Here is a 27,932-nt window from a genome sequence, read left to right on the forward strand (position 1 = left end):
CTGCTCCTGCCAACCTAGCTGTTCGAAAGCACATCAAAGTGCGAGTAGATAAATAGGTACCACTCCGGCGGGAAGGTAAATGGCGTTTCCGTGCGCTGCTCTGGTTCACCAGAAGCGGCTTAGTCACGCTGGCCACATGACCCGGAAGCTGTACGCCGGCTCCCTCGGCCAAGAAAGCGAGATGAGCGCCGCAACCCCAGAGTCGGCCATGCCTGGACCTAATGGTCAGGGGTCCCCTTTACCTTTTATAGGTGCTGGAAGCTGGGAAACCCAGCCAGATGTGTAGGGTATAAATAGTAAAATGATCATTATGAATCCAGAAGCTAGGCTTTTCTTATGGCGCTTCCAGGCCCAGGAGCAGTCTATCTGGACTCCTGTGTTCTCGGAGGGCCGTTGGCCGCTGTGAGAACAGGGTGCTGGACTCGATGGGCTCCTCTTGGCCTGATCCAGCAGCCGGTCTCTTTAGAGATACGCGAGGGCCGTTCGCTCTAGAGTTCCCAGGCGCCTGCGGAACGCTAAATGGGGGCTTCAGCAGGAAGTCAAGAGTGTCCAGGGGGTCTGCCCCTCTGCCACCCACAGCCCCCTACCCAGCCTCTCCCTCCTTGCTTTGTCCTAGATCCCTTCCGCAGGCCTTGGGAGAAGACCAGCACGACGCTACCCAGGTAAGTGACACCTGTCCATCATGGTCTTTTTCAGCTTCTCTGAAATCACCCCGCCCTTTTTTCCTGGCACCAAGTTTCCACGAAGCCAGTGGAATTGGTGTGTTTGTGTGTTGTGTTTTCTCTCCCTCCTTGACCCACAAAGTGGGGGGCAGGCGGTGGGGGGGGTGGCTATCTTGCTTGCCCCCCACCCAAGCTGTTTCTCAGTCTTTCTCTTCTCTGCCCCCCCCCAACGCTCAGGACAACAGTGACCCAGAGAAGCACCACACCCTCAGCTGCAGCCCGTCCACAGTTCGGCCAGTCTAGGTATCAGGCAGGGAGGGCTGGATAATAATAATAATAATAATAATAATAATAATAATAATAATAATAAAAACTTTTATTTATACCCCCCCTACCCGGTTCAAAAACCGGGCTCAGGGCGGCTAACGACAAATTTAAAACACTGAATTGTAAAAGCAGCATAAAATACAGTATAAAAACATAAATAACAATAAAATTCAAAAATCAATTAGGTAATCCCCAGGGCTAGCTGGCTGAATTGGTCCTACTTGGGCCAGCGAGGAGGACAGGGGAGAATTAGCTGTGGGGTCTCAGAGCGGGTGATCTTCATAAAAGGGGAGGGAAGAGAAGGGAAATAAAAGATCATGCTGAATTCAAATTAAAGGCCAGGCAGAATAGCTCTGTCTTACAGGCCCGACGGAAGGAGGTTAAATCCTGCAGGGCCCTGGTCTCAGGGGACAGAGCATTCCACCAGGTCGGAGCCATCACTGGGAAGGCCCTGGCCCTGGTGGAGGATAGACTTATATCTGCTAAGTGCCCCCGTAGAACCATAGAAGGGCACCCCAGGGCTCATGAAGCCCAACCCGCCGCGAAGGAGGAATCGCGGCCGACTTCCAACGTACCTGGAGCCTTCCGTGAGCAGAGGGTGCCCACTTAGCTCCCGCTTCTGGGTTGCTTTTAAGACCGGGCTGGGTGGAGAGGTATCTGTGCCCCCACCAGGCGCTGCTGAACTACAACTCCCATCCTTCTCCGTGGCTGGGCTGATGGGAGTTTGGCACCCAAGCACAGCTTTCTGAGCTGATTCAGGGACTCTGTGGCATCTAATAAAAGCACGGGGGGCGTTTCTGTTGCCAACGAAAAAGAGAAAATTTTCTGTGGGAGCAAAATATGCAAGGCAGGAAGAGAGGCAATCAAACCTGCCCCCCAGTGTCCCCCCCCATAGGCAAATACTTCCTGTATGAGGGCTATGTAGGCTGCGTCCCACCCAGCCCTGTTCCCGAGCAGTGTGGTACAGTGGTTAGAGCATCGGACTGGCACCTAGGAGAGACCTGGGTTCGAATCCCCCACTCGGCCACAAAGCTCACTGTCGCTGCATCTCTCTGTTGCTGTTTGTGGGGGAGAATTAAATGAGGGAGGGGGAGAACCTGGAGCGCCACCTTGGAAATAAAAGTGGGATAGACACGCAATAAAATAATCACAATATGATTATCGGTTATTGGCTTCATTATTGGTGCTCTCTTGGGGCCGAACGAGATCGGCTGTTGGTTTTTGCAACGAACGCACCTGGTTTTTTGTTAACGAAATAGCAGCCCCGGAGAGGGAGGTGGTTTCCCTGCAGGGAAAACCCCCCCTTCCGAAGCAGCTGTTTGCATTTCGTGGAAAACTCGATGGCAGCTGCCTGTTTGGCGGGTCTGATGCTGCAAAGCTTAGCCTGCCCCCCTGACATCCTTCTTTTACTTTCTCGCCAACCCCAGGATGAAATCCGCCGGAGCGATCACCGGTTCGGAACCTGCCGGTGGCGGCGGAGGAGGAGACGAGTCGGAGCTGGAACGGGTGAAACAGGTAAACCTGCCTTTTTGGGTCTAAGCTAACGTCACCTAGAATCAGAGAAGGGGACACCCTAGGGTCATCTAGTCCAACCCCCTGCAATGCAGGAATCTCAGCCTATTGTTGTTATTATTATTATTTTATTTTAATTAAAGATTTTCTTGGTTTACAAAAGTATGTGCAATGTCTCTCTCTCTCTCGCCCCCATAACATTTTCTACAGATCAGCTAATGATTATTTCAAAGATACTCCTTTTTAGGCTGGTTGGGGGGTTCTGTTCTGTTCTTTCCCTGGTGCCAGACTTGTTGGAGGGGGGTATCTGTCTTCTCCCTCTTCCCTCTGGGCCCTAAATGCATGTCTTTCCAACCCCCACCCTAGGAACTCTTGCAGGAGGTCCGGCGGGAATTACAGAAAATGAAAGAGGAGATCATACAGGGTAAGTTATGAAGGCTTTGGGTTTTTTAAAAAATAAGTGGTGTATAAATTTTACAAAATAAATTCTACATATACTGTATTTTTCGCTCCATAAGACGCACCTTTTTCTTCCTAAAAAGTAAGAGGAAATGTTTGTGTGTCTTATGGAGCGGATGCGTGGTCCCTGGAGCCGAATTGCTCAGGGGTGAAAAGCAGATCATGCTTTTTCTTTTCTTTTTTTGAAAGAGGGAAGGGGGTGTTGAAACAAAGCCGTTGATGGGCAAGCAATCGGGAGAGAGATTAGGGACGCTAGAGATAAAGGAGGCTGCCTGGGAGGGGGGAGGTAAAAGCCCATGGATCCTCAGGATTTTTGCATTGAGTCACCCCAAATTCACCATCAGATCACGTAGCATGTCCATGGCTACAGCCTGCATCAAAAAAATCACGCACCCACTGTTGCCTGGGGCCGCAATGGCGCAAAAACGTGGTCGCAAAGCACAGATCCACATGGATCCTCAGGATTTTAGCATTGTGCTACCCCAAACTCACTGTCAAATCACATGTTTGTGGCCACAGCATGAACCACAAAAATCATACATCCACTGTTTCGTTCAGACTATTTTTTTTCTTGTTTTCGTCCTCTAAAAACTAGGTGCATCTTATGGCACGAAAAATACGGTATGCAGTCATACCTCAGTTTGAAGTAGCTTCGGGTTGAGCGTTTTCGGGTTGCACTCTGCAGTGACCAGGAAGTAACGGAGCACGTTACTTCCGGGTTTCACCACTTGCGCATGTGCAGATGCTCAAAATGACGTCACGCGCATGCACGGCAACGGCAAATCGCGACCCGCATACGCGCAGGTGCGGGTTGCGTTCTGCTCTGGATGCGAATGGGGCTCCGGAACAGATTCCGTTTGCATCCAGAGGTACCACTGTATAACCTACAGCTGTCTTCCCCACCCTGGGGCTGTCCAGCTGTGTTGGACTACAACTCCCATGAGCCAGAGTGTCGCATTGACTGTGCCGGCAGGGGCTGATGGGAGTTGTAGTCTGAAGCAGCTATGCAAAGACCCCCACCCAGGGGTTGGAAAAGCCTGGCTTTTCTAGACAGCGCTGGAACATTTTGGATCGCTGAAATGGCCCGGCTTCATATTTTTGTTTTCTCTCTCTCTCTTGCCGCAGCATTTGTGACAGAGCTACGGAAGCGGGGGTCTCCTTAGTGCACCCCCCCACACACACACAAGAAAGAAAACCCCCCAACTTGCCGGTGCCTCCTGGAGCCAGCAGTTCAATCCTCCGAAACGTGCAGGAAAGAATAAAAGCGGAAGAAGATAAAAAGAACGAACTTGATCACCCCTTTTCTCCCCACGCCCCCCCACAAACGCACCAGATGAGCTCCACGCAACACACACACACACACCTTTTCCCGTCGGCTCCCAGGCCCCCGCTGTGCAATTTCCGGGGAGGGGGGGAAAGGAGAATCTGTGGCAGCCCCCCACCCCAGGAAGGGCAGGACCCCCACCTGTGCCTTACCCAGAGCAATAGCAGCACCCCTCCTTCGTCCTCTGCTTCCTCCCTGCCCCCCGCCACAACGAGGGGCTTGTTCCCGTGGGAGGTGTGCAAGGGGGGGTGCGTTTCCCTGGCGGAACTGGCTCCTCCCCCCCTCCCACCACCACTTAACACTGTGCCATTCCCAGAGAGGGCTAGACTCTCCATCACCCGCAAATCATCCTTTTTCACGCTTGGACCAAGACGCCTGTTTCTGTTTTTCCTTTCTTTCCTCCACCCCCCAAAAAAACCATGGCATGGGAAGGGGGGGTGCAGGCAGCCCAGCCAGGCACCCTCAGACATTTGGGGGGGGGCCAGGCAGTGTCGCGAGAAACCCCTGTTTTTCCCGGGCTTCAGGGAATCGCATCAGCTTAACCAAACTGGAGAAGTTTCCTTTCCTTTGAAGGTAGTGGTCAGCAACTGGCTTGCCCCAAAGGCCAAACCTTTGCCCTGCCTTTCCTGAACTTCCTTCCTCTCCTAAATCAGCAACATTTCCCTTTTTAGCTAAGGTAGCAGGTCTCTCGGACCCTTCCTTCTTCCAGACACGATGCCAGGGGTTGGGTTTGCGATAAGGGGACCAAGGAAAGAGAGAAAGGTGGCCTGAACTCTCTCTGTAGTTTGGGGGCGCAGTTATATATTTTTCCCAGCGGAAGGGTAACAAACCACAGCGTTCCCGCTGCTGGGAATTTGACCCGGGCCAAATTCCGGCCACCTAGTTGCCAACCACAACCTTTTTATTTTTAAAAAAGGCACCCTTACTTGCAATGCACGCCCCCCCCTCGCTAGTCATGCATGCCCACCCATGGAATATGGACCACTTTGCTGAAAAGGACAGCTTCCACGACCCCCTCTCCAAATAATAATAATTACCACCCCACTTCCTAGTACCTTTTCTCATTTCACACGCTCTCTCTTGCTGGGCTCATTCTGAAAAAAAAATATATTTTACTCAACCCCACCCACTCACCCATCTCTCTGCTCTCACCTCTCTGGGTAATGATTTGTTTTTATTTTTAATAATAATAAAAAAGAGGATTTCGCTCCCCTCTGCCTCCTATCGGGAAGCGCCGAGGGGAAAGCAAGGCAGGGTTCTTGGCTTTTCTACTGAGCTGTAATTTTTTGACTTTTGTTATTTTTTTGTCTAGCTGGATGGAATATTATATTTTGATTTTTTTAATTATTATTATTATTATTATTACTGAACTGCCGGGTATTTCTGCCCACCCTCTGGCCTCACCGCACATGTTCACCTGCAAATCGGCACTAGGGTCTTGGGCACATGCACCAAACTTCTCTAGGAATAAATCTTTTCCTTTTTTGTAAAATTGCAAAAAAAAAAAAAAATGGGGCCTCTGCGTGGTTTTTTTCCTCTCTTACTGGTGGCGCTCTCACTGGGCTCCGTGAACTGTATGTGGGATAGTGGGAAACCCCCCTTCCTGGTGTTTGTTTGCAAATGGATAAGAAATGGGAGGTGCCGTATTTTTCGCTCTATAAGACACACTTTTTCCCTCCTAAAAAGTAAGGGGAAATGTGTGTGCGTCTTGTGGAGCGAATGCAGGCTGCACGGCTATCCCAGAAGCCAGAACAGCAAGAGGGATTGCTGCACAGCGATCCCTCTCGCTGTTCTGGCTGCTGGGATTCAGAATATTTTTTTTCTTGTTTTCCTCCTCCAAAAACTAGGTGCGTCTTGTGCGTCTGTTGCGTCTTACCGAGCGAAAAATACGGTACTTGATAAGGAGTACGGCAGCCTTTCTCAACCTGTGGGTCCCCAGATGTTGTCGAACTACAACTCCCATCACCCCTAGCTAGCAAGGCCAGAGCTCAGGGATGATGGGAGTTGTAGTCCAACAACATTTGGGGACCCACAGGTTGAGAACTGCTGGATTACGGGGTCTCCTCCTGCTTTGAATTCTGAAGCTAGGAACTGGCATTTCGAATCCTAGGCACAGGTGTTAGGAGTGACGCATCAGAAAACCCCCAGTGTTATTATTCCAGGCTGCATCAACAGAGCTCTAGGGTCCCGATCAAGGGAAGTCATAGTCCCACTCTCTTCTGCCTTGATCAGGCCACACCTGGAGTCCTGTGTCCAGTTCTGGGCTCTGGTTATCTCCTGCTTGGACTACTGCAATGCGCTCTACATGGGGCTACCTTTGAAGGTGACCCGGAAACTACAACTAATCCAGAATGCGGCAGCTAGACTGGTGACTGGGAGCAGCCACCTAAACCACATAACACCAGTCCTGAAAGACTTACATTGGCTCCTGGTACGTTTCCGAGCACAATTCAAAGTGTTGGTGCTGACCTTTAAAGCCCTAAACGGCCTCGGCCCAGTATACCTGAAGGAGCGTCTCCACACCCATCATTCAGCCCGGACACTGAGATCCAGCGCTGAGGGCCTTCTCGGTGGTGGCGCCTGCCCTGTGGAACGCCCTCCCACCAGATGTCAAGGCAATAAATAACTACCGTATTTATCGCTCTATAACACGCACCCGACCATAACACGCACATAGTTTTTAGAGGAGGAAAATCCGTAGGCATGCCACCCGTAGGCATTTCCTCCATAACACACACAGACATTTCCCCTTACTTTCTAGGAGGGAAAAAAGTGAGTGTTATGGTGCAAAAAATACGGTATTTTACTTTTAAAAGACAACTGAAGGTGGCCCTGTTTAGGGAAGTTTTTAATGTCTGACGCTGTATTGTTTTTAATATTCGGTTGGAAGCCGCCCAGAGTGGCTGGAGAGACCCAGCCAGATGTGCAGGGTATAAATATTATTATTATTATTATTATCATTATTATTATCATCATCATCATCACAATTTAAGGATGTTGGCAGGCTGGAAGGTGGGCAGAGGAGGGCGACCGCGTCTTGGAACTTCAGAGGAAGAGTTGAGGGAGTTGGGGATGTTTAGCATGGAAAAGGGTCAAGGGTTTGGAAAGCTAGCCTTGTGAGGAACGGTTGAAGGAACTGGGTATGTTCAGCATGGAAAAGAGGAGGCTGAGGCCCTTTGAATATTTCAAGGGCTCTGCCATGAAGATGGAGGAAGCTTGTTTTCTCCTGTTCTGGAGGATGGGACCCGGACCAATGGACTCTGGTTACAAGAAAGGAAGTTCCGGCTAAATGTTGGGGAGAACTTTCTGATGGTAAGAGCTATCGGACTCCATTGGAAGGTGGTGGACTGTCCTACCTTGGAGGTTTCTAAGCGGAGGTTGGGTGGCCATCTGCCAGGGATGCTTTAGCTGAGATTCCTGGCATTGCAGGGGGTTGGACTGGATGACCCTTGAGTACCCCTTCTGATTTATGATTAAAAGAGGTTTAAATACAGTCTCAAGGCAATTTTTTAAAAATGTAGTATAAACACCAACAATTGGGAAACACTGGCCTGCGAGCGCTCCAGTTGGAGAACAGCCTTGACCAAAGGTGTCCTGGGCTTTGAAGACACTCGAACTCAGGACGCAAGGGAGAAACATGCCAAGAGGAAGGCACGCTTGGCAAATCCACACTGTGATCAACTCCCGCCCGGAAACCAATGTCCCCACTGTGGAAGGACGTGTGGGTCCAGAATTGGCCTCCACAGCCACTTACGGACTCATAAAGCGTGTTTATGGAAGACAATCTTACTCGGCTACGAGGGATCGCCAAAGAAGAAAGATATAGACCAGCAGGGCTGGGGATTAGAGGCAGGTGCCAGGTGAGTAAACAAGGAACTTCTGGCAGGAGAAGTGCAATGCTATAGATGGATTCTGAAGAACCAAGATCTGTGTGTTCAAATGGCCTTACTGAATTCGTTAAGGATTTAAGCTTTAGGTAGCAGCAGTCCTAAGCATTCAGGCCTCATGAGCTTTGGCTATTAACCTCAAATTTAATTTGCGCCGGCCTACACTGGCTGGCAGCATCTCTCTGGCGGTTGCCAGGGAGGTGTTCTCCCAGCCACACCGGCAGGTGCCGTTGGGGATGGAATCTGGAACGTTCTGCATGCGAAGCAGACACTCTTTGGCTGACCCACCTCTCATTTTTAAGGGTGGGAGAAGGGACAGATTTGACGAAAAGGGCCAGGTCTTCTCAAAAGACAACATTGCCACCTGCTGGCCGTTCGCATTTCCAGTGCTATTTAAGGCGGTCTTACTTTCTGCCACGGTGCACCCCACTTTGCGATCCAGACATGCATTTGTGGGGACCAGTTTCTTAATCTCTTGCCGTGTATTTGCACGGCGGCAGTGCTCCTGTCGTGGTCCGCCTTGGATCAGGCTGCCTGTTGCAAGACCAGTGCCTTGGGTGTCTTCAGCTGCTTTTGGACTACAGTTGAGGGGAAAGAAGTATTTGATCCCCTGCTAGATTTGCCCGTTTGCCCTCTGGGATTACAGGTAAGACCTCTCCCTTACAGCTGGTGCTTCTAATCTCAGCTCGTTGGTGAAGATACCAGGTAGCCAGACATCTGGCTGGTTGATAGGGGATCAAATACTTATTTCACTGATTATAATGCACATCATTATATAACGTATGGAATGTGATGTATGGAAGTGAGAGCTGGACCATAAAGAAGGCTGATCGCCAAAGAATGGATGCTTTTGAATTCTGGTGCTGGAGGAGACTCTTGAGAGTCCCATGGACTGCAAGAAGATCAAACCTCTCCATTCTGAAGGAAATCAGCCCTGAGTGCTCACTGGAAGGACAGATCCTGAAGCTGAGGCTCCAAGACTTTGGCCACCACATGAGAAGAGAAGACTCCCTGGAAAAGACCCTGATGTTGGGAAAGATGGAGGGCACAAGGAGAAGAGGACCACAGAGGACGAGATGGTGGGACAGTGTTCTCAAAGCTACCAGCATGAGTCTGACCAAACTGCAGGAGGCAGTGGAAGACAGGAGTGCCTGGCGTGCTCTGGTCCAGGGGGTCACAAAGAGTTGGACATGACTAAATGTATCACAGTATTTTAATATTCTTTTGGAAGCCGCCCAGAGTGGCTGGGGAGGCCCAGCCAGATGGGCAGGGCATAAATAATAAATTATTATTATTATTATTATTATTATTATTATTATTATTATTTATTAAACAATGCACATCAATCTCTAAGATTTTTGTCTTCTGGGTTTCTGGGGGTTTTCCTGTTGTTATTCTGTCTCTCACAGCTACAGTAAACCTACCATTAAAATTAATGGACTGGTCATTTCTTCGTCAGATGGCAAACGGGCAAATTTAGCAGGGGATCAAATACGTTCCCCCCCCCCCTCACTGTACAATCCCCATCATCCCTAACCACTGGTCCTGCTAGCTAGGGGTGATGGGAGTTGTAGTCCAAAAGGAGCTGGAGACCCCCATTTGGGAAACCCTGGATCCTGGGATCCTTCCTTTGGAACGCAGCTGACCCAGCCAAGAGTTTAAGGAGATAAGAAAAGGTTGCTGGGCTGAGAGTATACCCCTGTCTAGTCTAGCATCCTGTTCTCAGTGGCCATAATAAAATGAAAGCTCCCTGGATCAGGCCAATGGCCCATAATAGTCCAGCATCCTCAGAGTCAACAAGAAGATGCAGAAATGATAAGCCAGCAAGCGGGATATGAGCACAAAAAGCAATTCTCTCTTCCTGCGGTTTCCAGAACTGGCATTCAGAAGCAAATGGCTAATAGCCATCGATAGCCCATGAATTTTCCCAATTCTCTTTTAAAGCCATCCGTGTTGGCGGCCTTCGCTGCCTCCTGCAGGATCTGCGTGAAGAAGGGCTTTCTTTATTGGAACAGACGAGCCTCATCTAAAAATAGGAATTCAAGGGGCAGTTTTGGGAAGGCCAAGCAAGGAAGGACAAGGTCACCTCGAATTGGTTTCGGTTCTCCTCTCCCACCCCCCACCCCCCGTATTTCATTGTCGGTAATCCTCTGCCCTGTTACTTTGTGGGTTCGCTTATGCCTCCCATCTAAGCAAAGGCAGTCGATGAAAGTGCTTTTAAGGAAATTAATTATTTAAGTGGCTCGGCAGAAGGCATTTCGATGATGCACAAAGTGTTTTTGTCTTAAAGGGACAGCAGTGTTTTGGTTTTGCTGCTGGTTATCATCAAATACGGAGGCTTTCCCATGACGCACCACATATCAGTACAGTCATACCTCGGGTTACAGCCGCTTCAGGTTGTGTCTTTTCGGGTTGCGGACTGCCGAAACCCGGAAGTACCGGAACGGGTTACAGTGGTACCTCGGGCTAAGTAATTCATTCTGGAGGTCTGTTCTTAACCTGAAACTGTTCTTAACCTGAAGCACCACTTTAGCTAATGGGGCCTCCTGCTGCCGCGCCGCCGGAGCACGATTTCTGTTCTCATCCTGAAGCAACGTTCTTAACCTGAAGCACTATTTCTGGGTTAGCGGAGTCTATAACCTGAAGCGTCTGTAACCCGAGGTACCACCGTACTTCCGGGTTTTGGCGGATGCGCAGAAGCGCTAAATCATGCTTTGCGCATGCGCAGAAGTCCCAAATTGCAACCCACACATGCGCAGGAGTGGGTTGCGAACATGCATCCCACACGGATAACGTTCGCAACCCGAGCATCCACTGTACTTTGATCATTGTGCTGGACTCCTTTGGGATGGGGTGCTGAAAGTTCTCACCCCTTCTTGAGAGGGTCCGGCTGAGGTTCCTGGGCGTCATAGCCAAAAAGGCAGCAGAGAATGCCAGGCTGGGGGAAAGCTATTTGGGGGCACATTGAGAGGGCTTCGGTTGGGGGCCAAAACCGTTCCACCCTCTCCCCCAAAACCCCGTCCTCCCTCAAAGACCTATATGGATTTGCTCTGCCCGATCCCTACACGTTAATGCAGTGATCCAATACTAGCAGGAGTGGAATCCCCCCAACCACTGCACTTGGGGACTGAAGCTTGGAGGAACCTGAAAGCAGCTCCCAGACCACCTCCCCCAAACCCCAGCTCCATAAATGGTGGAAAAGAAGATCGCTGCACCAGCTCAGTGCCGAAAAGTAGAACATGCCCTGACAGTGTTTTTAAATCCATGGCCCCAGGGCATCGGTTCTCTCTCCCCACTTCCAGAATCTGGAAAATGTTTAAATGATACAGAACAAATGCCAGAAAACAGGAAGCTTCGGCCACCACAGTTCGGGGCTACCACCATGAACACACCACCCAGTTACCGTATTTTTCGCTCTATAAGACGCACCAGACCACAAGACGCACCTAGTTTTTGGAGGAGGAAAACAAGAAAAAAAATATTCTGAATCTCAGAAGCCAGAACAGCAAGAGGGATCGCTGTGCAGTGAAAGCAGGAATCCCTCTTGCTGTTCTGGCTTCTGGGATAGCTGCACAGCCTGCATTCGCTCCATTAAGACGCACACACATTTCCCCTTACTTTTTAGGAGGGAAAAAGTGAGTCTTATAGAGCAAAAAATACGGTATGTTAATACTGCCATAAAATTTAGGGAACAAGCTGTACTACCAAAACGATTAAGGTTTTAAATGATAATTTTAGGTTATACTTTAGTGATCAAGATTTAATATATATATATATATTTAACTGCTGCTGTTTCTGAATTGTCTCTGTTGTACCCAATTGCAATTCAATGTACAGTGGTACCTCAAGTTAAGTACTTAATTTGTTCTGGAGGTCCGTTCTTAACCTGAAACTGTTCTTAACCTGAAACACCACTTTAGCTAATGGGGCCTCCTGCTGCCACCATGCAGCCGGAGCACGATTTCTGTTCTCATCCTGAAGCAAAGTTCTTAACCCGAGGTAATATTTCTGGCTTAGCGGAATCTGTAACCTGAAGCATATGTAACCTGAGGTACCACTGTATCCCTGTTGTGTTTTATGATTTCCCTCATATTGTAAGTAACCCGGAACTGGTCTCTGACCATAATAATAAAATCCATTCATTCACACACCACCCGGTATAACACAGAGTTAACCAGGGCTAAAGAACCCCTGACCGACGGCCAACTGTCGTTGGAGGGGCCCCCCAGCGGTCATCTATTCCAACCCCCTGCCACGCAGGAGTCCCCACACCCACCCACTGCCCTTGCAGCTTCTCCCCACGATCAGAGAGGCTGAGAGCTTTTTTTCTCTGCGATTTGTTTTCGTTTTTAATGGATTCAGTATTTACACGCTTGGAAAAGGCCGAGAAACTCAGCACCACAGGGCAGGTTGGGACACGGGGCTTTCGCACCCCGAATCCTGCGTAGGCCAGGATCCCCGCAGTGCCCTTCGCCGTCCAGCAAGGGGGAACCTCGCGGCGCAGCCGGCAGTCGGGCTCAGTTTTAGGAAGCCGTCTCTCTCTCTCTGCCCACCATCCCCGTTATTTCTTGGGGGAGGCCGAGACCTCCACGAGGACCCGGTTGAGCTCCCGCAGCCGGGCGTCCAGTGTCTCCACGGTCAAGTTCAGCTCGGCCACCTGCTCCTGCAGGCTCTCGAGGGTGCTGCTCAACTCGTCCTCCTTTTTCTTACTGTTGGTTGTTTGGCGGGAGTACTCCAGGAAGATGCACAGGCCCCCTACTCCAAAGACGATGGCTTCGCCCAGCAGTTCCGCCCCCAGTTCGGCGGCCGCCTCCTCGTTCAGCGGCTTGATGGCGGCGCCACGGAAGCCCATGATGCGCATCTTGGCTCGCATCTCCACCCAGTGGTACACTGCAAGAGGAAAAGGAAGAGTGAGGAATGTCCAGGGTGCAAGGCCTGCAGCCTTCCAGGTATCACTTATTTTTTAATTTTTTCTTTGACAAAGTAAAAGGTAAAGGGACCCCTGACCATTAGGTCCAGTCGTTGACAACTCTGGGGTTGCGCACTCATCTCGCTTTATAGGCCAAGGGAGCCGGCGTACAGCTTCCGGGTCATGTGGCCAGCATGACTGAGCCGCTTCTGGCGAACCAGCGCAGCGCACGGAAACGCCGCTTACCTTCCCGCCGGAGTGGTACCTATTTATCTACTTGCACTTTGATATGCTTTCAAACTGCTAGGTGGGCAGGAGTGGGGACTGAGCAATGGGAGCTCACCCCGTCGTGGGGATTCGAAACACCGACCTTCCGATCGGCAAGCCCTAGGCTCTGCGGTTTAACCCACAGCGCCACCCGCGTAATATCTGTAAATAAATAAGAATAAAAATGTGCACCCCACTTCCTGACACCATTCCATTGTCGCTATCCAACCTCCCAAAATTGCAACACCTCTTGCAATGGTTTAACCCCTTTCTGTTTTAACAGTATAAATTCTACAAACACCCTCTATATCTCCTCAAAATCATTTCTCCTGCATATTCCCCATCTTACCTGAATGGCACATGTTAATTTATCATTAACAGCTAAATCCCACACCTCTTTGTACCGTTCTTCCATTTTATATTCACCTTGTTCCTTCCACTTCCTAGCTATAATAATTTGTGCAGTTTTCAATAAATTAGTGAGCAAGTCCTTCATAGCCCGTGAACCTTCCAACCCATCGTACATTGACAGTAATTCTTTGGTCAGCTTTAACGCAGTGATTTCTGTTATTTCCTTAAACACCCTTTGCCCAAAAAAATGTACATATTTACACCCCCACGACATGTGAACATAGGTCCCTGTTTCCTGGCATCCCCTCCAACATAGCACCGAATATTCCTTGTTTATTTGATTTAATCTGACTGGCGTTAAATACCATCTCCAAATTAATTTATAATAATTTTCTTTTATCCTTCAAGACAACATTTTCAAAGTGTGTTTCTCCCATATTTTCTACCTGGACCCTGACGTCATCCTCTGAGGCCTTTTTGTGTGTGTTTCTTCCAAGAGAGGCCTGGAGGGTATATTTTGTGGGGGGTTTTAATTGTAATTTTGATGTTGTGAATTGCCCTGAGATCTGTTGATGGAAGGGCAGTGTGCAAATGTTATGAATAAAAATAACACCCCAATTTTCACCATGGCAGACATTGTGGAGTTCGGAAAGGTTCAGAAAAGGGCAGCCGAAACAATCAAGGATATGAAGAGACTCATAATAATAATAATAATAATAATAATAATAATAATAATAATAATAAAAAATTATTTATACTCCGTCCATCTGGCTGAGTTTCCCCGGCCACTCTGAGCGGCTCCCAACCAAGTGTTAAAAACAATACAGCATTAAACATTTAAACTTCCCTAATCAGGGCTGCCTTCAGATGTCTTTTAAAAATAGGATAGCTGCTTATTTATTCACATCTGAAGGGAGGGTGTTCCACAGGGTGGGCGCCACCACCGAGAAGGCCCTCTGCCTGGTTCCCTGTAACTTGGCTTCTCGCAATGAGGGAACAGCCAGAAGGCCCTCGGAGCTGGACCTCAGTGTCTGGGCTGAATGATGGGGGTGGAGATGATCCTTCAGGTATATTGGGCTGAGGCCTTTTAGCGCTTTAAAGGTCAGCCCCAACACTTTGAATTGTACTCAGAAATGTACTGGGAGCCAATGCCTATCTCTCAGGACTCCCCTGTGAGGGAATGCTGCAGTGTTTGAGACTTTTTTATTTCAGAGAAATAAATTCAAGATTCAAGACTATAACAATGCTTGTGCGGTTGCTTCCAAACCTGCCATCTTGGGCATATTAAGTTAGAATCCATCTGAGAGAGTGTCTCCTGAGCCAGTCGCACTAGTTTCAAGGTAAATATCTGAGCAGGGCAGTTAAGAATGGAATTTTACTATTTACAGAGAACAGTTATTGAGGATTTTCTTGCGGATAAAGTGATTAAATGTGAGTTTGATGATTCCTGCATTGCTGTGGCTTGGACTAAATGACACTTAGGGTCCCTTCCAAGTCTACAATTCTATGATCCTATTTCTGTCCTCTGGGGCAGGAAGCGTGGGCAGGACACATCCCGAGAAACATCATTTAATGGAACAGATGCCCATCAATCATAAGAAGCCAGGGGTCAGCAAATCTTTTCAGCAGAGCTGGAGCTCAGTGTCCGGGCAGAACGATGGAGGTGGAGATGCTCCTTCAGGTATACTGGGCTGAGGCCGTTTAGGGCTTTCAAGGTCAGCACCAACACTTTGAACTGTGCTCGGAAACGTCCTGGGAGCCAATGAAGGTCTTTCAGGACCGGTGTTATGTGGTCTCAGCGGCCGCTCCCAGTCCCCAGTCTAGCTGCCACATTCTGGATTAGTTGTGGTTTCCGGGTCACCTTCAAAGGGAGCCCCACGTAGAGCGCATTGCAATAGTCCAAGCGGGAGATAACTAGAGCATGCACCACTCTGGTGAGACAGTCTGTGGGCAGGGAGGGTCTCATCCTGCATACCAGATGGAGCTGGTAGACAGCTGCCCTGGACACAGAACTGACCTGTGCCTCCATGGACAGCTGAGAGTCCAAAATGACTCCCAGGCTGCACACCTGGTCCTTCAGGGCCACAGTTATCCCATTCAGGACCAGGGAATCCTCCACACCAGCCTGCCGCCTGTCTCCCAAAAACAGTCCTTCTGTCTTGTCAGGATTCAACCTCAATCTGTTAGCCGCCATCCATCCTCCTGACACTCACACTTGGGAACTCCCTGCCTGTGGCATAGCTGTCAACCGTCCCTTATTTGGTGGGAAACTCCCTTATCCCAGTGCCGTGTCCCTTATTGATGATGTCCCTTAAATTTCCCGGGTTTCATGCTCGCCCGGCTCAGGAGGGAAGCAGCCGCTTGGGGTCCTCCGTGAGAGAGCGCGGACGCATGCGCAGCGGTGGTGGCAGCTGAGGAGGCGGCCTGAGGGAGGAGGAAGAGGAGGGGATGGGGAGGGACGCAGAAGGGCGGCGCCTCATGCCGGATTGACAGCATCTGTCAATCCTACCAATGTATGTAACTCTTTACAATAGCAAAATCCCCTTGCAAAATCCCTTATTTTGGCTGCTGGTCCTTTATTTTCAAATCTGTAAGTTGACAGCCATGGCCTGTGGACACCCGGCGGCTAAAGATCCCCTTTGCTCAGCCAAACCTGTCCGGAGGCTTAGAAAGTTGGGTGTGAGTTCTAGTGTCTGTTTCCAGTCTATTGATGAATTTAAGTTTGGATTTCTAACTTAGTTTTTAACTTTTCACTGATTGGTTTTCCCTGCTTTGTTCTCTTTGTAAACCGCTTTGGTGGTTGTTCCAAGCAATCCAGCGCTGTACAAATTTTATTAAATAAAATTAATTAATAAATTTAATTAATTAATTAATTAAATTCCCGGCCACTGGGTCAGGGGCCTCCGCCCCCCCTGCTTTCCCACGTGCTGCCCGGGAAGGGGACCTCTCAATGTCACCGCCGTAGCTTCTCCGCCCTCCCGGTTGGCCCGCGGCTCCTCGGAGGCCCGCCCCCCTCGCCTCCCTATTGGCCTACTCCCCTCGCGTGCCCGCCCACCCTGGCTCCCATTGGCTTCCCTTTCTACCCTGACGGGAGACTCCCCCTATCGCGGGGGGCGCTGCCGCCGCCTGACTCACGTTGCGCGGGGGGCCCGCAGATGTACTGGCGGAAGAAGGGGCTGGCGCGGGCCCCGTCCTTGATGCGCGCGGCCAGGGGCTTGGAGAGCTGCCGGACGCCCAGGTAGAGCAGCTTGGCAATCGGGAAGGCGCCGGCCACCATCCTCGCGCTCCCAGCGGCCCCCGCGCCGAGCGCGGCGCACGCAGACGCCGGGCCGCGGTGACGTCAGCGCGCACGTCACGCCCAACCTCCCCGGCGTGCGTCCGCGACGTCAGCTCGCAGACGCACGCTTGCGTATCCCGTATGCAAATAGGCCTTATTAATATGCTAATATATTCTCCCCCGCTTGACACACCGGGTGAGGTAACGCGTGGGCAACGCTGAATAATATTGTTTTTTCCTCTCATGAATATGCTAATAAGGCGAGCTGGAATATATTTGCTTTTTTCCCTGTCATAAATATGCTAATGAGGCGAAGTGGGATATATTATTTTGAATATGTTAATTACATGTGTCCTTCCTGTTTTTACTGTGGTTTGTTTGAAATTTTTTATATATGTTTATATATTTCTGGTTTATATAAACAATTTATATAACAATTGTTTCCCAGCCTTTTAAAGCAGCGCTCCGAAACGCAGCCCTGACGTACACTTCCGGCACAGACCGGAAGGAAGGCGCTCCCATTGCCATAGAGATAGCGAGGGATAGAGAGGCGCGCTGGAACAACGCCGACTGCGGCTGCGCATGTAATATAGGCCCTTGATGCCGCCCAGAGACTGAGGTCACAGAGTTAAAATGTAGAATCACCCTGTAACTCTCCGTGGAGGGAACTTCCGGGTTCATGTGTGAAACTGGTCTATGTGTTGCCCTGGTGCAGGAGCCACTGCGGGCGCCTTCGGAAGCCAAAGGAGAAACCCGGAATCTCCTTATCGAAGGGGTTGGGCGGCAGCATCTCCCCCCGCCCTGGCGAAATAAGCTGCGGCGCAGAAGGGGAAAGAGGCGCTCCTGCTCTTTTCCAATTTCTGTTCTTCGTCTGCAAAACGCGGCTGCCCTTTTAGGCAATCGTAGCCGCTCGAGCTTTTCAGTTTCTCTCTCCCGTCAGTGCTCTTGTGTCACTCTTCACTTTTTTTCTATATCTGTGGCGCACTGCTGCCCTCCATTGCCGGCCGTCATCCGCCTCAGCCAACCATGGCTCGTTCCACCCTCTCCCCCTCCCTCCCGGGTTTTTGGCGGGAAACTCTCCCACTGCTGTGCAGAAGCCACGTGCCAGGAGGCTCCTCCTCTTTCTCACTCCCAGGCAGGCGGTGCAGAGGCCCAGGGGCACATGGCTATCGTCCTGTCCTGGGGAACTCCCTCCCTGACCATAGGTGTCAACTTACAGATTTGAAAAAAAGGGACCAGCAGCCTCGGAAATAAGGGATCAGCAGCCAAAATAAGGGGTTTTCCAAGGGGCACAGGTATGTTCAACTTCTGAGCCCCTCTGAGCCAAAGGCAGAGAGCCCAGCCAGCAGCCAAACGAAGCCTCAAGCGGTGGTTCCCACAGCGCAGCAACCCGGCAAAGGGGATGCAGCAAGGAAAACCACCGTCACCTCTCCGCTGGGAAGCGCTGAGCAAAGGCGAGTCCCCAGGCAACGCGGCCGATTTGATCGGCACAAGGCATGCAAGCTCCACCCCCAGTCGTTCTCAGACTCCTTATTGGGTGAGCAATACAGTTGGAGCCTCCCTCCTCCCTGGCCGGCAGGGAGGGAGGGAGAGGAGCTGCTTCCTTTGAAACCCGGGAAATTTAAGGGACATCCATCAATAAGGGACAGCAGCGGGACATGGCGCTGGAATAAGGGACTTTCCCGCCAAATAAGGGACGGTTGACAGCACACGGTCGAGAGCCAGCGTGGTGTAGTGGTTAAGAGCAGTAGTAAAGTAATCTGGTGAACCAGGTTCGATTTTCCTCTCCTCCGCATACAGCTGCTGGGTGACCTTGGACCACTCCTCTGAAGTCTCTCAGCCTCACTCACCTCACAGAGTGTTTGTTGTGGGGGAGGAAGGGAAAGGAGAATGTTAGCTGCTTTGAGACTCCTGAAGGGGAGTGAAAGGCGGGATATCAAATCCAAACTCTTCTTCTTCTTCTACGTCCCTGACGCTCCTCCTTCTCCTCCCTATGTGGGGAAACCAGCCAGATGGGCGGGGTATAAATATTATTATTATTATTATTATTATTATTATTATTATTATTATTATTATTATGTCAGCAATTCAACAGGTGAAGCTGCTGTTGCTGCTGGCATGAAGTTGATTTCTAGGGAAGAGCTTCCCCTGTTCACCTCAAAGGCTAAGGGGCAAAGGCCTGCAGCCCCCTCAAGTCTAGGGTTGTAAAGACTGCGGAGTGAAGAATTGGATGTACTCTTCCCACCTTGGATCAAATCTACTCTTCCCAGTGCCATAAGAAAGCGCAGGATAGTGCGCACTCCGGAAATGATCTCTTTCAGCTTCTGCCTTCTGGAGGAAGGTTGTTGTTGTTTAGTCGCTTAGTCGTGTCCGACTCTTCGTGACCCCCTCGACCAGAGCATGCCAGGCACTCCTGTCTTCCACTGCCTCCCGCAGTTTGGTCAGACTCATGCTGGTAGCTTCAAGAACACTGTCCAACCATCTCGTCCTCTGTCGTCTCCTTCTCCTTGTGCCCTCCATCTTTCCCAATATCAGGGTCTTTTCAGGGAGTCTTCTCTTCTCATGAGGTGGCCAAAGTCTCGGAGCCTCAGCTTCAGGATCTGTCCTTCCAGTGAGCACTCAGGGTTGGTTTCCTTCAGAATGGAGAGGTTTGATCTTCTTGCAGTCCATGGGACTCTCAAGAGTCTCCTCCAGCACCAGAATTCAAAAGCATCCATTCTTCAGCGATCAGCCTTCTTTATGGTCCAGCTCTCACTTCCATACATCACTACTGGGAAAACCATGGCTTGAACTATACGGACCTTTCTGGAAGAAGGTACAGGGTTATAAAGACTAGGACTAGCTGCCTGAGAAACAGTTTTTATCCAAATGTGATTTTGGTTTTAAACGCAGTGTAAGGTACTCTCTGGGAGAGTGTATTGTATTTAATTATTGGGGAGTTTTTAGGGGCTTAACCAGGCTGGGATAGCAGGCTTGTTGGTTTTGAATGTCTGATGTGGTTTTTTTACAATTTCGTCGTTCTGTATGGGACAATGACAATAAAGATTATCGTATCGTAAAAAAAAGTCACCCTGGCCCCACTCCCCAATTTCATTCAGCGTTGCGTAGTCTCGCCGGGTCTAATGGTGCAAAACGATGGAACCTGAGAAGGCAAGGAGAAGAACCTGCCTCTGTGGGAGAACTGAGCAGCCGTCGGCCTTCCTGACCAGACGCCTCCATTTCTCACCTCTTTGAGGTCTCTCGACCTTATTATGGGAGGGCTGCAGCCAGACTGACCCAGCCGAGGGTTTCTGGGAGCTGGTTTACACAGTTAAATGTGAGGGTCCCAAGTCCAAGCGCCGTTTGCAACAGAAGCCTCCTGATAACCTCAGGTGCACTTCTTGGGTCCCGTAGCGTTGCAGGTCCAGCAGAAAGCAAAGACTTCGGCCGGGCTTGGGATGTCTCTTGCGATATCTGTGTTCCGAATCAAAAGTCCCTGCAACTGTGTTTCTAAATAGTCTGGCGTTTGATCCCTGTGATGGTATATTTGATCCCTTGGTCGCTGAGGGAAAGTTTAAGGAATGTCTGAATAGGTCTTTGTCATATTTTCATAGACTCAAAGAATTTGTCGAGTTCAAAGGGGCCATGAAGGTCATCTAGTTTAGGGTCATGCAGGTCTATTTTGCCCAATGCGATGCTCAAATCCGCAACCCTGAGATTCATAGTCTCGTGCTCTACCAACTGAGCCATCCCAGGTCATCTGATTATGCTAAGTTTTTTACTTCGGCCTTTGCTTTCGCAATTTTTAAGTTTAGTACATTTTTGTAGTTAATTTCATTAATTTTATACTGTAAATAGACCCTTTTTGTGTGCGTGTGACTTCTGTCAATGCAGTGTGCCTGTGGTATATGCGATAACTTTAACCCTGTATCTGTGAGTTTTGGGCTGAATAAGGATGCGGGTGGCGCTGTGGTCTAAACCACAGAGCCTAGGGCTTGCCAATCAGAAGGTCGGCGGTTCGAATCCCCGCAACTGGGTGAGCTCCCATTGCTCGCTCCCTGCTCCTGCCAACCTAGCAGTTCGAAAGCACGTCAAAGCGCAAGTAGATAAATAGGTACCGCTCCGGCGGGAAGGTAAACGGCGTTTCCGTGCGCTGCTCTGGTTCGCCAGAAGCGGCTTAGTCATGCTGGCCACATGACCCGGAAGCTGGACGCCGGCTCCCTCGGCCAGTAAAGCGAGATGAGCGCCGCAACCCCAGAGTCGTCCACGACTGGACCTAATGGTCAGGGGTACCTTTACCTAACTAATGTGTTTACAAAATCAGTGAAGTGCTAATGAAGGGAGACAAGACAGTTTAATACATATAAATTAGGGGACTTGAGCGTCCCACTTGTAGGTTTTCCATTGAGGCATCTGGCTGGCTACTGTGAGAACAGGATAATTTTTTCTTTTTTTTTCTTATTATGTTTTTACTGAAATTTTATTGGTGTTAGCCGCCCTGAGCCCAGCTCTGGCTGGGGAGGGTGGGGTATAAATAAAATTATTATTATTATTATTATTATTATTATTATTATTATTATTATTATTAAGATGGGCCATTGGCCTGATTCAGCAGCCAGGCTGTTCTTAGGTCATTGTGGCTCTAAACACGCTAAGATATTTACAAAGAGGAATGAAACTTTCATAATCCTCCCCTGAATAAGTTAGATCCTCTTTGGCTCCTCAGTTGCTCTGAGGGGGTTTGCTGTGTTTTGCCTGGCCAGGAGACTGACCCCAAGCTCGTTCCTTCCTGCAGGGTCACCCGGACTGTGTGAACACAAGAATTATAGGACTTTCCTGCTGTTTGGCCTGCCTCAGACGCTGCCTTCTTGGCTCACCCTTCTCGTTAGAGCAGAACGGGGTTTTCGGAGAGAGAAACTGAGGCATGGAACGAAGGGCAGGGCCAGGGAGCTGCTCCCAAGAGGTCAGTACCAGCCAGGGGTCTCTGGGCACAACCGAATTTCCTTCAGGTTGTGCGCAGGGGTAGTCTTGGCGCACTGTATTGATTAAGCAATAGCGGGGAAGGAATGGAAAGGAGAGTTTAGAACCCGAGCCCCAATGGGAAACCAGAGGGTCTGTTGTTTCCTTTCCCTGCCTGCACACATGGGAACCGTGTCCTTTCATGGCCCCAGAGATCCGGCATGCGTCCCAGCAGCTTGAGCGGGAAAGGGATCAAGAGATTTAGGCCGAGCGAGAGGAAACTAAATAAACAGGAGCAGTGAAAGCATCCCACTCTGGAATCCACTCTCAAAAAGTCCCAAAAAGACTTGAGGAACTGTTCTCAATGGGGCTGCAAATCTCTCAGAAGAAGAAGTTGATAATCATCATCGTCATTACATTTACATTCTGCCTTTCCCCAGGAAATTAAGTGGGAGTGCGTGGTTCTCCCCCTCCCATTACCCTGCGAGGGAGAAACAAAAAAATTCCTTCTAGTAGCACCTTAAAGACCAACTAAGTTAGTTCTTGGTATGAGCTTTCGTGTGCAAGCACACTTCTTCAGATACTTTGTGTGCTTGCACACGAAAGCTCATACCAAGAACTAACTTAGTTGGTCTTTAAGGTGCTACTAGAAGGAATTTTTTTGTTTTGACTATGGCAGACCAACACGGCTACCTATCTGTACCTGCGAGGGAGGTTAGGCTGAGACACAGTGACACACGACCTGGGAGCTTCATGACCAAGTGGGGATATGAACCCCGGTTTCTCCCGCTTGGCTCTACGTGGGGCTCCCTTTGAAGGTGACCCGGAAACTGCAATTAATCCAGAATGCGGCAGCTAGACTGGTGACTGGGAGCGGCCGCAGAGACCACATAACACCGGTCCTGAAAGACCTAAACTGGCTCCCAGTACGTTTCCGAGAACAATTCAAAGTGTTGGTGCTGACCTTTAAAGCCCTAAACGGCCTCGGTCCAGTATACCTGAAGGAGTGTCTCCACCCCCATCGTTCTCCCTGGACGCTGAGGTCCAGCTCCGAGGGCCTTCTGGCGGTTCCCTCACTGCGAGAAGCCAAGTTACAGGGAACCAGGCAGAGGGCCTTCTTGGTAGTGGCACCCACCCTGTGGAACGCCCTCCCACCAGATGTCAAAGAGATAAACAACTACCTGACATTTAGAAGACATCTGAAGACAGCCCTGTTCAGGGAAGTTTATAATGTGTGACATTTTGATGTATTTTTAATCTTAGTTGGAAGCCGCCCAGTGTGGCTGGAGAGACCCAGCCAGATGGGCGGGGTACAAATATTATTATTATTATTATTATTATTATTATTATTATTATTATTATTATTATTTCTCCCAGGTCCTAGGCCAGCACTCTAACCACACCACCACACGGGCTGGCTTGTGGCAATGGGCCAGCCCCACCCCTCACTCCTTGCCCACGTGGGCATACTTTGATCAGTTATAGAATCCCAGAACTATAGAGCAGGAAGGGACACGAGGGTCATCTAGACCAACCCCGTGCAACGCAGCAATCGGCGCTAAAGAATCCCAGCCTCTGTTGAAAAACCTCCAACGAAGGGGAGCCCACCAAGGCTTCCTGTCCGACTGTTTGGTCTCAGCCTGCTGGAATTGTCGGGAGGTCCGTGGGTATTTCCACTTGCTTTCACCTTTGGCCTCTTCCTGTTTATTCCCAGAAAGGCCACTTACTCAGCAGCCCTCGCTTCTTGTTAAACCCTGAGATTAGGCTGCTCCCATCTTGGGACGTCACAGATGTCCCTCTCTTTTCATCCTGCTCCGTGCATTCCTGGAAGTGAGTCACCAGCGGGGCAGTCTTAGGCTCCAAGACCCATCGCCGGAGGTAGAGGTTAATCCCAGGAGGTGTGGGAATTTCTGAAAGCTTTCAGCGCAGCATACCATGTTTGATTTTATCCCAAGCCAAGAGGCAGCCAGGAGCAGAGGGTGGCGGTCGAAAGGAGCTGTTTATTGCAGGATCGCTGGCCCTGTGTGGGAATGCGGCTACTTCTGGGGTTAAGCCTGGCTGGCAGGCGGGGATTCCTGAGCTGCTATGAGCAAAGTAAAAATTATTCTTATGTGCAGGGAATTTCCCTTGGCAGGGGTGTGTGGGAAGGCGCTTCTTACACAGAACTTTTCATTGAGGAGAAACTCTTTAGAGGAAAGGCAAGGAAGAGGCGACAGGGCATAAGCTTATAAAATTAATGCATGGCTGCATGGATAGATAAAAGTTTCTCTCCTGCTCCCATAACTCTAGAACTTAAATTATTATACAGTGGTACCTTGGTTTTGGGACATGGGTGGCGCTGTGGTCTAAACCACAGAGCCTAGGGCTCGCCGATCAGAAGGTCGGCGGTTCGAAACCCCGTGACGGGGTGAGCTCCCGTTGCCCGGTCCCTGCTCCTGCCAACCTAGGAGTTCGAAAGCGCGTCAAAGTGCAAGTAGATAAATAGGTACCGCTCCGGCGGGAAGGTAAACAGCGTTTCCGTGTGCTGCTCTGGTTTGCCAGAAGCGGCTTAGTCATGCTGGCCACATGACCCGGAAGCTGTACGCCGGCTCCCTCGGCCAATAAAGCGAGATGAGCGCCACAACCCCAGAGTCATCCGCAACTGGACCTAACAGTCAGGAGTCCCTTTACCTTTACCTTGGTTTAAGAACAGCTTAATTTATGAACAACTTGGATTTAAGAATGCTTCAAACCTGGAAGTAGGTGTTTTGGTTTGTGAACTTTGCCTTGGAAGCAGAACATGTTCCACTTCCTCTCAAGTGTGTTCCATTTGTAAATGGAGTCCCCTGCTGCTATGGGAAAGCCCGCCTTGGTTTAAGAACGGACTTCCGGAACGGATTAAATTTGTAAACCAAGGTACCACTGTACAACACAGCCTCAACAGAGAAAAGAACATAGCATTAAGTTTATGGCATCCTGGGGATTGTGAGACTAGTGGGAGAGCTTTACTTTTCCTTTATGTAAGGAAAGAAGGGAGACCAGGTTTTGTCATTCTGAACCAGCTATATCCCAAATATTATTCAACCACATCTCAAGAGGTATCTCCGCCTGGGATTTCCAGTGATACGCTATAACTAGATTTACGGCTATGGTTTCCCCAGTAGTGATGTATGGAAGTGAGAGCCGGACCATAAAGAAGGCTGATCGCTGAAGAATGGATGCTTTTGAATTCTGGTGCTGGAGGAGACTCTTGAAAGTCCCATGGACAGCAAGAAGATCAAACCTCTCCATTCTGAAGGAAATCAGCCCTGAGTGCTCACTGGAAGGACAGATCCTGAAGCTGAGGCTCCAAGACTTTGGCCACCTCCTGAGAAGAGAAGACTCCCTGGAAAAGACCCTGATGTTGGGAAAGATGGAGGGCACAAGGAGAAGGGGATGACAGAGGACGAGATGGTGGGACACTGTTCTCGAAGCTACCAGCATGAGTTTGACCAAACTGCGGGAGGCAGTGGAAGACAGGAGGGCCTGGCGTGCTCTGGTCCAGGGGGTCACGAAGAGTCAGACACAACTAAACAACAGCAGACTTGCAGCTACCAGTACAAAAAGAATTAAATCTTCTTAATGCCATAACTGTGGCTCCCCAGAGGAGTTGCTCTCCCCCTATTCCATATTTATTATCTCCGACGTTGTTTGACAGCCGCACCTCACCCGTGAGAATAGGCCACGTTCTCACTCTTCCTTAAAAGGGCCTGATTTCAAAGTACTATAGGAACCCAGATAGAGTATCAGCTTTCTCATGCAACCTTGGATCTGGGCCATCAGCCTCCCTTTGGGGCATAACAAGAGCGCCTGAGGACATGTTGGGGGTCTCTTCTCCCCATGTGGGAGCCACAGCCAGCTCCCAGGCACCTGAGGGGGCATAGCAGTCGAGCCAAGCCCCTCTCAGCCCCTCTCGTTTATTTCAGAATCAACCCATTGCTCAGTTAGCTCTGAGATGCACCCAGTTCTAACCGGAGTACTTCCGAATCCTTGTGCTGAAACACAGAGCGGGTGGGCTTTGGCTGATTGCATGGCAGATTTCTCATGGTCCCCAAGGAGATTCCTCTGCTCATTAAGCTCCGTAAACGCCAGGCCTTTGGCCTCTTCTTGTACAGCAATTTGGAGATGGGAAACTGGGAGGGGGAAGAACGAAGTGACATGTGTGTTTTGCTTGGGTCTCTGGTGCCGCAAAAGGATCCTGTGGGGCGTTTCTCCTACTGTTTGGTTTAACTACTCCCCTCCATTTCCATCTTTGTCTCTGCCCACCCCTGACTGGAAACGATGCCTTATGAGGGAGCTGGGCATGTTTAGCCTGGAGAAGAGGAGGTTAAGGGGTGATATGATAGCCATGTTCAAATATAGAAAAGGATGTCACATAGAGGAGGGAGAAAGGTTGTTTTCTGCTGCTCCAGAGAAGCGGACACGGAGCAATGGATCCAAACTACAAGAAAGAAGATTCCACCTAAACATGAGGAAGAACTTCCTGACAGTAAGAGCTGTTCGACAGTGGAATTTGCTGCCAAGGAGTGTGGTGGAGTCTCCTCCTTTGGAGGTCTTTAAGCAGAGGCTTGACAACCATATGTCAGGAGTGCTCTGATGGTGTTTCCTGCTTGGCAGGGGGTTGGACTCGATGGCCCTTGTGGTCTCTTCCAACTCTATGATTCTATGATTCTATGATTCTATGACTAAAGTGCCTTTGCAAAGAACAAACGGGACAGGATTTCATGGTGGCTTCCAGCCTGCCATTCCAGGGGCATTGAGGCAGCCCAGCAACCAGTTACGGCTCGCACGTTCCAAGAACTCTTGAGGTTTTATGCAAGCCCCCAAAATACCCGTGGGCATTTTGGAGTTCTTTGGAAGCCCTGCAAATATACTTGCATGCTCTCTAAAGAACGGCCGGGGTGTCTTCCGGTCCTTAAGCCGTCTTATAATATGGAACGCTGAGCCAAAAGGGATAGGGAAGGAATGTGCTGAAGTGCGCTCTCACAGGGGCCAGCGAGATGCCCCAATGGGAAACGCTCAAGCATGATTTGAACACAGGAGCAGCTCTCCTAAAACCTCCTTTCAAATTTCACCTTAGGCAAGCTGCTGCTTCTCAGCCACAGCACACCCGCCGTCACCCACCTGCGCCTTCAATGCTCACTTTTCTTACAGGGGGGTGCTCTGAATTCTCCAGCAAAGCACTACATAGGTGCTAGGAATTGTTAATAGAATCATAAGACCGTAGAGTTGGAAGGGACCCCACGGGTCACCTAGCCCAATGTTTTCCAACCTGGGTCTCCCGCTGTTTTTCGACTACAACTCCCATCACCCCTAGCGAGAAGGACCAGGGATGATGGGAACTGTAGTCCGAAAACAGCCGGAGACCCGAGTTTGGGAAACAGTGGTCTAACCCAGGCACCCCCAACCTTTGGCCCTCCAGATGTTTTGAGACTACAATTCCCATCATTCCTGACCACAATTCCCATCATCCCTGACTGCTGCAATGCACTCTAGGTGGGGCTACCTTTGAAGGTGACCCAGAAACTGCAACTAATCCAGAATGTGGCAGCTAGACTGGGGACTGGGAGTGGCTGCTGGGACTATATAACACGGGTCCTGAGAGATCTGCATTGGCTCCCAGTACGTTTCCAAGCGCAATTCAAAATGTTGGTGCTGACCTTGAAAGCCCTAAACGGCCTCAGCCCAGTATACCTGAAGGAGCGCCTCCACCCCCATAGTTCAGCCTGGACACTGAGATCCAGCTCCGAGGGCCTTCTGGCGGTTCCTTCATTGAGAAGTGAGGTTACAGGGAACCAGACGGAGGGCCTTCTCGGTGGTGGTGCCCGCCCTGTGGAACGCCCTCCTATCAGATGTGAAGGAAATAAGCGGCTATCCTATCTTTAAAAGACATCTTAAGGCAGCCCTGCTTAGGGAAGTTTTTAATATTTAATGCTGTATTGTTTTTAACACTCGATTGGAAGCCGCCCAGAGTGGCTGGGGAAACTCAACCAGATGGGCG

The 27,932-nt window shown here is 50.0% G+C and overlaps 3 protein-coding genes and 1 long non-coding RNA gene across 9 annotated transcripts in view; 3 read left to right on the forward strand and 1 right to left on the reverse strand.

Moving 5' to 3' along the window:
* VASP (vasodilator stimulated phosphoprotein) overlaps nt 1–5,494 on the forward strand; it is a 47,304-nt gene extending 41,810 nt beyond the window's left edge. For 4 of the 6 annotated variants that reach the window (XM_083516272.1, XM_083516271.1, XM_083516268.1 and 1 more), the window contains 5 exons: nt 617–662; nt 900–965; nt 2,417–2,504; nt 2,868–2,925; nt 4,086–5,494. In XM_083516272.1, the coding sequence (XP_083372398.1) occupies nt 617–662; nt 900–965; nt 2,417–2,504; nt 2,868–2,925; nt 4,086–4,123 (296 nt within the window). In that variant the 3' untranslated portion in view covers nt 4,124–5,494. The remainder of the gene's footprint in view (nt 1–616; nt 663–899; nt 966–2,416; nt 2,505–2,867; nt 2,926–4,085) is intronic. The other 2 variants (XM_083516270.1, XM_083516273.1) reach the window with 1 other exon arrangement.
* Nucleotides 1–27,932, forward strand: part of LOC310712949 — a 2,318,697-nt gene that overhangs the window by 122,816 nt on the left and 2,167,949 nt on the right. The window lies entirely within an intron of this gene.
* Nucleotides 1–27,932, forward strand: part of LOC310712937 (amino acid transporter heavy chain SLC3A2-like) — a 128,534-nt gene that overhangs the window by 79,998 nt on the left and 20,604 nt on the right. The gene's annotated exons all lie outside the window — the stretch shown is intronic.
* On the reverse strand, nt 12,493–17,035 carry OPA3 (outer mitochondrial membrane lipid metabolism regulator OPA3). Its single transcript, XM_083516401.1, has 2 exons — nt 16,834–17,035; nt 12,493–13,061 (listed from the first exon to the last, which is right to left on the reverse strand). Exons 1-2 carry the CDS (start codon nt 16,973–16,975, stop codon nt 12,733–12,735), a joined length of 471 nt encoding a protein of 156 aa, XP_083372527.1. The 5' UTR covers nt 16,976–17,035; the 3' UTR covers nt 12,493–12,732.

The sequence above is a fragment of the Podarcis liolepis genome, assembly GCF_965112155.1.
Source record: "Podarcis liolepis genome assembly, chromosome: 7".
Classification (NCBI taxonomy): Eukaryota; Metazoa; Chordata; class Lepidosauria; order Squamata; family Lacertidae; genus Podarcis; species Podarcis liolepis.